Raw genomic sequence first — 12,356 nt, forward strand, 5'->3', positions numbered from 1 at the left:
TGCAGGCGATATGTCACAATAACTTGGCTAAATTATGTTGACCAGACCACACACTAGAAGGTGAAGGGACGACGACGTTTCGGTCCGTCCTGGACCATTCTCAAGTCGATTGTGATGAGGAAGTAGAACTCTACTACATCTTACTTTGCTCCTCACCGCTCTTGCCTATTTATTGCCTGCATCTGCTTCCTCATCACAATCGACTTGAGAATGGTCCAGGACGGACCAAAACGTCATCGTCCCTTCACCTTCTAGTGTGTGGTCTGGTTGTTTAATGTTACACAGATTGAAAATATGATGAGTGGATGAGAATAAGTTGATATTTGTACCCTAATTCTTTTTCTATACTGCTCCCATTTGTTCTCCAGGCTGATGCTTTCCCAACTCATGAAACAGAAATAGAATAATAGTGGTAATGATACCCATAGGCAAAGAAAGTAATCGTATGCTTTCTTTTTTGCTGTGTCATGTGAGCCCGTGTTACAAAGGTACATTATAACTGTATCATACAGTATGTTATGGCTGTTTTGAACTTGTGAGTACAAATGTTTAGAGTACTTTTTGGGCAGGTAATCCTAGAGTATTACACTGAAATTCAGACACAACTTCAGTTGCCAAATTTGTAATTGGAACAAAAGTAAAAGCAAACATTATAGAAATGACAAATATCCTGATATTGAGGCTGGAAGTAGAGTACAGTCTTTACAATAATATAAACAATTTTCACTAGTGATAATCATGCTAATTAAACTTTTCCCAACACTAGAGATTGGAAATGCACTACTGTAAATAAATTTTCCAAATATTTTATTATGTAAGTGAAGGTTACAAGTTGAAGTTTGAATTATAGGTAATGTAGTAGTGAAGGCCTATGGCACACAGTACAGCACGTGTCTTGACCAAACATTGATGCTCTGGCTCTTCTTCCTGTGGTGGTGTACTGTAGGAAGACAGGCGAGCTGCTCATCCTCCTTCACGAAGTGATAAACGTGTTGTCCAGAACAGGGCTTAGTATTTAAGGTCTATGTATATCTGTTAATTCAGTGTTGGCCACTACCTGGCTTGTGAAGAGATAAAATCAAAATGAAGAACTGGTCTTTCTTCATCCACAGATAAGTAATGTTTTATTGATTTGTGATAAAGCTCAGGAGCATGAAGAGGCTGTGGGTGTGTAAGTACTGTGATGGAGGTAAACATAATGACAGTACAATAAGTACATTGCAACTTTGAATGTTGTTATGTAGCCTCCACTTGGACAAAAAATACTGGATGTAATGCTTGATGACTAATAAATATGAAAACTAAATATTGCAAATTTATTCACCCTCTTTAGAATAGGTTTATAATGGGTGCCATTGAGAGGTCAGACCAAATCCGTGTGAAGCAGTATAGTTCTCATTCATATATGTCTAAACTATGCTTGAAACATCCAAGGGAACCTACTTCTATTATGTTACACGGTAATTGGTTCCACAATAAGACAACCTTGATACCGAACCCGTATTTACCCAGGTCTTAACCAAGTCTAAACTTAGCCAATTTATACCCATTGTTTCGTGTTCAATTTTTTCTTGATACTTTGAATACCCGATTAATATTCCCTTTGTTATGGCCATTCATCCACTTGTACACCTCTATCATGTCACCCCTAATTCTTCGCCTTTCTGAAAAATGTAAATTAACCTTTGTCAATCTCTTCATGTGACAGGTTTCTAATTTGCAGGATTAACTTTGTCATCCTATGCTGGACACGTTCCAGTTTATTTATACCCATTCTGTAGTATGGCGACCAAAACTAAACTGCATAATCTAAACAGGGCCTAACCAGAGCAAGAGATATAGCTGAAGAACAACACCAGGTGCCTTATTAGTAACGCTTCGAGAAATAAATCCATGTCCTATTTGCCTTATTACGAACATTTCTGCATTGATTTTTTTGGTTTAACTTCTTACTAATCATAACTTCCAGATCCCTTTCACAATTTGATTTTGCATTCTCAATACCACCTAGCTTCTATCTTGTAACTATCGTCATTATCTAGCCTCAAAACCTTTCATTTGTCAGCATTAACCTGCATCTGCCAATCTTTTAACCATTTCAATACCCTATTTAGATCGTCTTGAAGTGATAAGTTTTACTGTGTTTATCTCCCTCCCGATTTTCATATCGTAAGCAAATTTACAAATATTGCTGGTCAAACCTGAATATAAATCATTTATATTGTTGACATTTATTTACAAGTCATTTACAAATATTCTCCAAATAGTTACTTGTTTTGGTGCATACAGTACTGCATTTCTGGTGATTTTCCTTCTGTTTTGTGGTTGACCTTGTATCCCATCTCTAGTGATGGAACCAGATTCTGGTCCTGGTCTCTGGTAGGCACTTGTGATTTATTGGAGCCTGGTGGGGTATCCAAATTTTGGAGAATTCTGGGTTCTTGAGGTTATCTTGAGATGATTTCGGGGCTTCACGGGGCCCGGTCCTCGACCAGGCCTCCACCCCCAGGAAGCAGCCCGTGACAGCTGACTAACACCCAGGTACCTATTTTACTGCTAAGTAACAGGGGCATAGGGTGAAAGAAACTCTGCACATTGTTTCTCGCCGCCACCTGGGACCACAGGATCACAAGTCCAGCGTGCTGTCCGCTCGGCCGACCGGCTCCCTTAACTTGAAAAGATACAGAGGGAACCCACCCAGAAAAACTATCATATCTAAGAAATGCTCAACCTACCCATCATCTACAGTACTTTTAAGATTTCTGTATGGATTTCCCACGGCTGCACTTAGTTGAAAGTGCTGTTCCCATTTCTCCGCTTGTCGGCACTACACAGGATTTGAGACAAGGCAGTGAGAACCACAAGGGTTCTGAAGGTAATTTGTTGGCACTTTTGCAGAGATATCTGGTACATGTACTTTAAATATATTTATTTAATTACAGAGTACATGTAACAATCAGAAATTTACCTCAGTATGGGTCCTTGTCACGAGGGTAAGGATTAAGAAAAATTACAACTCAATAAAATTAATTATATTTGTCAATAAAAATAATAAAATCTATTTTAATAATATTTGATTTCTATAAAATGGAAAGATATAGTATTTTATCCTAAATAGCTTGCAGATGATGTTTGAGTTCGTTGCAACTCTAACTGAATAGTCTGCGAAAGGAGCTCAAGATGAAACCCAGGGTTTGGATCCCGTGCAGCATGGCCTGGTGTAGAGCAATGGTCACTAGCTGACGGATCACCTGAATTACCAGTTAAACCAAGGTCTGATCGCTGATTATCATCTAAGCCAGGTTCATCTGTTGAAGAAAAAATATCCACGAGGTAATACTGTACTGCATACAGAAAAGAAGCGGACGACGAGTCACAATAATGCGGCTGAAGTTGGGATACACAAACCACACATTAGAAAATGGAAAATAACCATGTTTCAGTCTGTCCTGGACTGAAACCTGGACATCAGGTAGTGTAATGGTCCAAGATGGACCAAAATATAGTTTCTTCATTTTCTGACGTGTGGTTTGGATATCGTGCAGAAAATAAATTGCAAAAATATGGCTAAAAACAAATAGCAGTTTCATATCATATGTATGAGATGGGTTATTTAATGCAAAGATGGTTTTTACAAAACTGCTAAATGATATGGAGAGAGATGAAGTGCAATAGTTTATAACCTGCACAAATTTATTATGAGTATACTGTGAATGTTGGAGCATTTTTTACAAATGGTTGGTAGACTATATTTGAGTCAGAAAAATTTAGCAATATGTTCAAAAGTTACTAAAGAGCTGCTCACATGAAAAGTTCTATGTTAGAATTCTTACTTTGCTAATTCTTCATAATGTTAACAGTTGTCATTAACTCTTAGTAATATATATACTAAAAAATATACTGGAAATATATAATATGAAAAGCAACAGAAGACAAGATAATACAGTATGACCAAAAACCCAGCATTGACTAATGAAAAGTTTCTGGAGGATCCCCAGTGGCTCCCTGAAGCTATCTTGCCAATATTGCTCCATGCTAAAAAGCCACACCAGTTAAAGAAGTTTTGTTTGGCCTATGGAGACCAGAGCCAGAACCTGGCCCCCTCAGAGACAGGGAGCGAGCGACAATCTGCCACCAGAAAAATACCTTCCAAAAAATTGGCAAACCTTTACAGACAACTGGAGGGTTCACAGAAAATGAAGCATCAAAATCGCCAAACTATTCTGTAACCGATTCATACAAAATAAGGGTTTCACTCAAACAAGCTTGAAACTCATTAGTACTGATTACTACCACCAGGTGGCCTGACACCATCTCAAGTCAGGAGGTGATGGACAAGCCAATGACGAACTGACGAGCCTGGAGGGAATTAGGGAGCCACTGGGTCTCCTTCAGAAAGAGGCATTTCATTATATTTAATGCTAGATTTCTGCAGGATTTCTCCCTGAACTTATTTAACCATAGAGAACACAAATGGAAGATAACAGGAAGGAGGAGTGGAGGTGGACACTAGGACAGAAAGAGGAAACCAGACCATAAGATATGACCCAAAACAACACACTAACAACATGGACCAGGAACACTGACCAAATACTGGGCTGCCAGAACTTTGTTAGAATGCCACACAATTCCTGAGCCTGAATATCAGCTCATGACATGTTGAAGACTGCAAGCTAGGTAGATGATGCAGATGACTTGAGAAATGAGTCTTGGAATAAGGGACCAAGGAAAAAGTCAAGCAACATGGTGTCCATTGAAAAATAGAATTGGTGGCTCACAGGCAGCAGCAAAGAGCCGCCACCCAAAACAACAAATGGTGAAACCTGGCAGAACCAACCAAGCAAAGATGACCAAAGGGGCCCCTTCGAACATCTGCCAACTCCTCCTCAAACAGAAAAGTAGAAGGCTGCAAATGAACAAACTGCTCACCAGGGGTCAAAGGGACAGAACCCACTTAACCACTGGGTGGATCATTTTCTGAATTGTTTACATTTGTCTTGTTGTTGCGTGTTTTGGTTCCCTGTACCTTTCTGGTGGTTGCTTCCTGGTGAGGGTGATCACAGATTCCCTGTTCTCTGTGTTTCTAAGTGGGACAGGGTTTGGCCTCTGGTACCCCAGTAGGCTTTTAGTGACTCAAGGTCATAGTGTGACTTGATAGAGTGGCTAGCTACAGGAAGCCACTGAGGTCTCACCAGAAAGAGAAGGCCTAGCTCAGAAAGTAATTCTTTAAGTTTGCTATGGTCTCTGTTCCTCTGGTAACAGAACAGCATACTGGAAGGCAAAAACCATGATAAATATGGTACCAGTAAATAAACATCTTTGATGCTTATTAAATAAGCATCTTTAATGCTTATTTACTGGAATGAAATGCAATAATGCAATAACTAAGCAGAAGTAAGGCAGTGATTATTACCTGTGTTAATTGTTGCTGTGTCTTGTCCTTGATGCTGTCCACCAAGAGGGTGGTGGAGGCTCGAGTTTTGAAGCCGCCCATCACCTCTTACTAAGGATGATCCAACCGATGATGAAAGGTGTTGCATTTCATCAAGGTGACTTCCGTCAAGGTCAGTAACCTTAAACAAAAATTGTAACTGATGTACATGCATGATTGTAAATCCCCAGCCACAATAAGTACAAGAAGACTGAACTCACCACCATATCTAATGCAATACAGTACATGCACGTTATCTAAAATCCAATGCAGACATTACATTCATATTCCCTGGGAACAAAATCCTAGGGTTATTAATTTTGACAGCAACTTTGAAGCCAACCACATAGCTTCCAGTTCCCTTATTTGGGCTCAGCTTCAGGTCTGCAAATGTGTTTGAACAGATTCTGTTTGGTCCTTTCACTATTAATGTTTTAATCGTGATATGTTTTATTTTGTTACTGCCCCTTTTTCACTTTCCTTATTGCATACTGTACATTTGTTTACACGGGTACAGGAGCAGACACCTGACTAATGTTAGCAGGCTTAGAGCTTTCCCTTCCATACCTCATATTAAGCCTTACCCTAATAATTTGTTATTGGAACATGACCTTCTAATCAATTAAGGGACAACCAACTAAGGATCGGTGCCCAGTTAATCATCCTGGTCGGGGGAGCCTGTCGGCCGAGCGGACAGCACGCTGAACTTGTGGTCCTGGGTTCGATCCCAGGCGCCGGCGAGAAACAATGGGCAGAGTTTCTTTCACCCTATGCCCCTGTTACCTAGCAGTAAAATAGGTACCTGGGTGTTAGTCAGTTGTCACGGGCTGTTTCCTGGGGGTGGAGGCCTGGTCGAGGACCGGGCCGTGGGGACACTAAAAAGCCCTGAAATCATCTCAAGATATCCCTGGCTGGGGTTTAGAAGAAATCACTCATAAAATGTGGGGCGAGTGTTACCACTACACCACAGGGACTAATTTGACTGTTGTGACCCTCATCCTCTCCTAATTCAAATGTTCCTATGGTAAGCAAAGAAATCAAGAGGTTCTTTTGTTTCAGGCGAAGGTTAGGCATATATATGAGTGAGTTTGGGTGGATATAAACAGGAGCTGCCTTGTATGGGTCAAAATGTCTTCTACAGTTTAATTTATTATCTTCTCATACCAAAAAAATATAAAAACAAATATATAAGACAGGAGAGGAGATAAAGAGTGACATGTTGAGAGTGCAAAAATACATTATATGAGATAGTGAAAATTTAGGTGTCTATATAACTACACAGTAAAGACAATACACTGACTTTAATACTGGGCAAGATAACTTATTGAATACATTACACATGGACAGAGAAATAAATGTGTAAGTGAATCATGCACATACAAAATCATTGGAGCAGGATGGTGAATGCACCAGCATCATGGGGTCACCCCAGACACTGGTTTGATCTCTATCCTGCTCCAATGATTTTCATGAAGATATATCATGCTATGATTTCCTAGTGCATCCACACACAATTTTGACTGGTACCTGTTGTGCAGAAGCTGGAGTGGTGGTATACATGATGTTAAGACCATCTGTTGATGATACCGTATGAGGAGCAACTTCCTCATCACCACTGTTTATCATGATGTAAGTTGCATGATCCCCCATGGAAGAGCTTGCTCCTGGGCCTCCTGCAGGTGTTGTTAACGCTACACTGTATGAACAATTTACTCCATTCTCTCCTGAACCACTGATTGGAATGATTGATGGGACTGATAATGGATCGCTGCTGATAAAAATTCCATCTTTTGCCGAAACAGAGCCGCCGAGACTCGCAGATTCCAAGTCAGACGGCAGTAGCTGCTCTGGGATGAGATGTGCGGGCGTTTCTCCGGGCAACAGAAATTCTGTCAGATCCTTTGACTTGACTTGACTGTCCTGTTCTTGCTGCTGGTGTTGTTGGGGTTGATGCTGCTGCTTCACCAGCTGAGGTTTTTTATCACTGTGATGAACCTTCCGGATGTGAGACGTGAGATCAGTTTTCACAGCAAATGACTTAAAACACAGTGCGCAGGTAAAATGCCTCTCTTTTTCGTGTCGCTTTTTATGTCTTACAACACATTTGGAAGTTCTAAATAATTTACCACATATATCACAGGAAAATGGCCTTTCTTGTCTATGAAACACCATATGCTCTAGCAGGTAATTGCTATCCACATACCCTTTCCCACACACTTTGCAGATGTTAGGCCGCTCATTGGTGTGGCGTTGTAAATAGTGATGGTGATGGTCACGCTTGGCATTGAACCCCATCCCACACATTTCACACATCCAGGGTTTATTTAAGTTGTGCAACACCAGGTGCTTGGCTAAATTGCCTCTAGAGCTTAACACTTTGTTGCATATGTAGCAAGTATGAGGGTCCCGACTTCCCTGACCTGCAGGGGGCATCTTGTATTCACGCTGTCGAATTAATTTGCCATCTTCTCCCAATTTTCTCACATACTTTCGCTTTTCAGTCTTCTCACGTGGCTTTGCTTTAGGCCCAGGCTTTCTCTTGAACTTTTTAACATTTTCTTGAGGAGGAGTATGAGGAGGTGTATCTCCAGGATCATCTACCATTTCTTCTTCTATTTTAGTGACTGCTGTATCTGTCCTCTCTTTATTCCATCTACATTCTGAACTGTTGGTCTGTAAGTTCTGAATAGTGGTTGTGGTTAATGAACTCGGAGCAGCAATATTTTTACGCCTCTTGACTTTCTGATGAGGTGTTGTAAACCTGAATAAAGCTGATGAGAGTTCCTGAACTGTGTGAGTCATATGATGCCGACTTAAATCTTTGGGTTGGGTAAACTCGCTGCCACACACAGCACAGCTCCACATTGTTTCGCAGTCTGCCTCGTCCTCCACATCATCTTCTGGAATGTGTCCATCAAGAATATTATGTGCATCATCACTTCTCATAGGCTCTCTTTCTATCTTAAGTTCATATGTAGGTTCTTCAGGTTGTCTCAAAGGTGACATTAAAGCATCAACAGTAGACTGGGATGTTGATGTTGCAAAAGTCAAGTTGTTGGGGTTCTCTGTGCAATCTTTCTCCTGGTGGCATGCAACAGCTTCTGAGCTAGTGAATACTAGGTTGCAGTAGGCACAAGTCCACACCACACTGCACGGTGTGTCATTCTTTCTTTCAGATCTAATTGCTGGTCTGAGCACTTCATTCGCACGGTACTGGTTAGAACCCACACCATTTATGATACTATTCTCTGAAATTTTGGTGTGCACAAGTGTACCAGCTCTTGTCAGCATACTAAAACCATGTAGATGATGTGGTATGCTCTCAACGTCCTGTTCAGCAATGATACGAACCATATCTAGACTAAGGGAATCTTCACCCAAAAGCTTTACTATCACCTGAGGAGGTAATTTGCGGCCATTTCCAGTCACATCTTGGCAGTCAGAGGGAGCTACCATTGATGTGACAACAGCATCAATTGAGGATGAAGTAACAAGGTTGCCATCAATGACTGCATCATCAGATGTACTGACAATCTGATTCATATCTACATGAGATGCTGTACTTGATGTTGATGAGCCAACAGCAGACATAGTAGCAACAGTAAGTGTATCACTTGCAGAGATGGCTGCATCCCCAAAGTTGTTATCCGCATTCATGCTTGTAGATGGAATGGCATTTGCTGTAGTGAGGGGAGACACATTAACTGTGTTTGCACCAGCATGAGACGTAACGGCCAGCGTACCGGCAACCGAGAGAGGCGGTGCCGAGAGCGGTATTGTCCTGGTATGAGATGTAGTTGTGAGTACTGTGGTTGAAGAGAGAGCATTATTAACCAGAGCCGACGAAGCCAGTGCCTCACCCTCGGACAAGGTAACCGTGTCCAGAGATTCCGTACCAGACACAGCAGGAGACTGATTGTGTACCACAGAGGTCAACTTAAGGGTTGCTGCTGGATCCTGAGGCAGCTTGATATGATCATAATGCTCGTACATAATGTGGTACTCTGCATCTTCCACAACACTGGAGTCCTGATACCTGTTAATATTAATTCACATTATAAATAGCTTAACAAATTTTTTTGTATAACTTTCGCTGCACACCTATTGTCAATGATACTCTTGTATGCATCACTTTTTTTAACTGATAAATTTATGATGGTTTGTTGCTCATTTGAAGTGACACTATTGCATAAAGCAGGTGATAAATGCATGGAGGGAAAAATGTTAAAATATATAATGTGTAACAATATTGTATTTATATAACATAATATAATAAATTGCATCAGAAGAACAACAGATATTCTAAGGTTTTATTTAGACAAGTTTAGAACAATTATTCTACATCATAAAACAGTGCTTTCTGAAGTTAGAGAAAAATACAAGAACAAGTCTAATAACTTTAGTTTGGCCATAGTGAGGTGAAGAAAGTTCATGACATCATATACTGAGCGATAATTTTCAAGTTAATTATACTGACTCCATTTCTCATCACTAATATCTTCCACGTGAATAAAAGTCCTTGAAATTTTGTGGTGCATCAATGATTCCTAGCTTGGGGGTCAGAAAGCGGATGGTGATGGACCTGATATGGTGGCCATCTTTTTACTACGGTCTAGCATGGAAACTAAGGCTCACATCATGTTTGGTTTCCAATATGGGAACAATTTTAGCATTAAATGACATCTTCTTGAGACTGCTAGCATGACTGGTGCTGTGAGCGACTGATACCATGACTATGTGGTGACATCCACATAGTCACAGCACCAGTCATGGTATCAGTCGCTCACAGCACCAGTGACAGTCACAGCACCAGTGACAGTCACAGCACCAGTGACAGTCACAGCACCAGTGACAGTCACAGCACCAGTCATGGGATCAATGGGTGCCAGCAGACAGGGAGAGGCGGTGAGGGAGTCATGTGTGCCAGCAGACACCACAGGAGCCAGCAGCAGCAGCAGGAGGAGGAGGATCAACTCACATGTCTGGCGGGCGAGGAAGCTCTCACACACAACACACTAGGGATCACTAGCCATCAAAACACACGACCCGAGACACCTTGTAATCCCAGAAGTAAATATTGACACACACATCCGGGAGGCTGAGGAGGAGGAGGAGGAGCATCAGATGAGCCTTCTTGTAGCATCCACTCCCACTCGAGCGCTCACAGTAGATTCGGATTCCTTTTAATACGTTCCAATCCGATGTTAGGAGCATCCGCTTGTATTTTGTAGACTCTGATCCCTTATGGGAAGGATCCGGGGGTTCTGGAGTAATGGATTAACTCATTAGCTGTTAGCAAGACTAGTTTTGGGTTATTTTCTAGTTTAACATCAATAGCTATGATGATATAATAATATATACCTTCAGGTATGTATTATTACCTGAGAGCCGGTGGCTGAGCGGACAGAACACTAGGCGCGTGATTCTGTGGTCCTGGGTTCGATCCCGGGCACCGGCGAGAAACAACGGGCAGAGTTTCACCCTGATGCCCCTGTTACCTAGCAGTAAATAGTTACCAGGGAGTTCGTCAGCTGTCACGGGCTGCTTCCTGGGGGTGGAGGCCTGGTCGAGGACCGGGCCGCGGGGATACTAAAGCCCCGAAATCATCTCAAGATAAGATGTATTATTATCTTTAGCTCTACAGTACTCATATTAATTTAAGATCCATATGTATTTTATTTGATGGTTGTAGATGAGGTACCAATCAGTGCCCAATAGTAGACAAAATACGTACAATGGTGATAGTGGTGCCACGTTTCCCCCCTTTACAACTTTATCAGTACTCAGAAGTCAAATATTATTATTAATATTATAATATATCCAAGCTCACCCCACCCACATGTCAAGGAAGAATAAGATGCTACGAACCAGACCAAACATAATTAGGTGCTGAGTACAGTTAGTGTTGTTTTACACGTGGGTAGTGATGGTGTAAAGTTTTGTGTGTGTGTGAGAGAGAGAGAGAGAGAGAGAGAGAGAGAGAGAGAGAGAGAGAGAGAGAGAGAGAGAGAGAGAGAGAGAGAGAGAGAGAGAGAGAGAGAGAGACCGAGAGAGAGAGAGAGAGAGAGAGAGAGAGAGAGAGAGAGAGAGAGAGAGAGAGAGAGAGAGAGAGAGAGAGAGACCGAGAGAGAGACCGAGACCGGAATGAATGCACTATAATATCGTGCTATTGTTGCATGTGATCACAACTCAGCCATACTCACTTCCGCCCAGCCTACTGCTGCTAGAGAGGAGACATAATTACCGCATACAAAATACCGAAAGGAGTTGATTGATAAAAACACATTTAAACTTGAGTAGTACATGAATAAATAGACATAAATTTAAACTAAATACCCAAATGAGTCACATGTCAAACATTAAACAATATTTTAGTATCAGAATAGTGACAAATTAGAATGCGCCAAGATATAAGACTACCATACATACCTTTAGATATAGAACTTATCCACCAGTTTATTACACGAGCCATAGCCCAAGAGCCATAGCTCAACCCTTGCAAATATAACTTAGGTGTGTTAATTTAGTTTATTTATTATGCACCCCATACCGCGTATATACGAAAGGGTTGCCTGAGACGAAAGTGACTTTCATACATAGCTTTATACATAGAACTTATCCACCAGTTTATTAAACGAGCCATAGCCCAAGAGCCATAGCTCAACCCCTGTAAATATAGCTTAGGTGTGTTAGTTTAGTTCATTTATTATGCACCCCATACCGTGTATATACGAAAGGGTTGCCTTAGTCGAAAGTGACTTTCATACATAGCTTTATACATAGCAGTTTATTACACGAGTCATAGCCCAAGAGCCATAGCTCAACCCCTGCAAATATAGCATAGGTGTGTTAATTTAGTTCATTTATTATGCACCCCATACCGCGTGGATACGAAAGGGTCGCCTTAGACGAAAGTGACCAATGA

The 12,356-nt window shown here is 41.2% G+C and overlaps 1 protein-coding gene across 2 annotated transcripts; it reads right to left on the reverse strand.

The window, feature by feature from the left end:
• Positions 1–3,017: 3,017 nt before the first annotated feature.
• LOC123774414 (uncharacterized) lies at positions 3,018–10,565 on the reverse strand. 2 transcript variants are annotated; one of them, XM_045768686.2, is made up of 4 exons: positions 10,410–10,565; positions 6,959–9,467; positions 5,414–5,573; positions 3,018–3,308 (listed from the first exon to the last, which is right to left on the reverse strand). In XM_045768686.2, coding segments are annotated over exons 1-4 (2,874 nt in total). In that variant the 5' UTR covers positions 10,412–10,565; the 3' UTR covers positions 3,018–3,105. The 2 variants fall into 2 exon arrangements, with proteins under 2 accessions (XP_045624642.2, XP_045624641.2); XM_045768685.2 differs by lacking the exon at positions 10,410–10,565 and adding an exon at positions 10,067–10,174.
• Between the last annotated feature and the right edge of the window lie 1,791 nt (positions 10,566–12,356).

Source organism: Procambarus clarkii, chromosome 61 (genome assembly GCF_040958095.1).
Source record: "Procambarus clarkii isolate CNS0578487 chromosome 61, FALCON_Pclarkii_2.0, whole genome shotgun sequence".
In the NCBI taxonomy this organism is placed as follows: domain Eukaryota; kingdom Metazoa; phylum Arthropoda; class Malacostraca; order Decapoda; family Cambaridae; genus Procambarus; species Procambarus clarkii.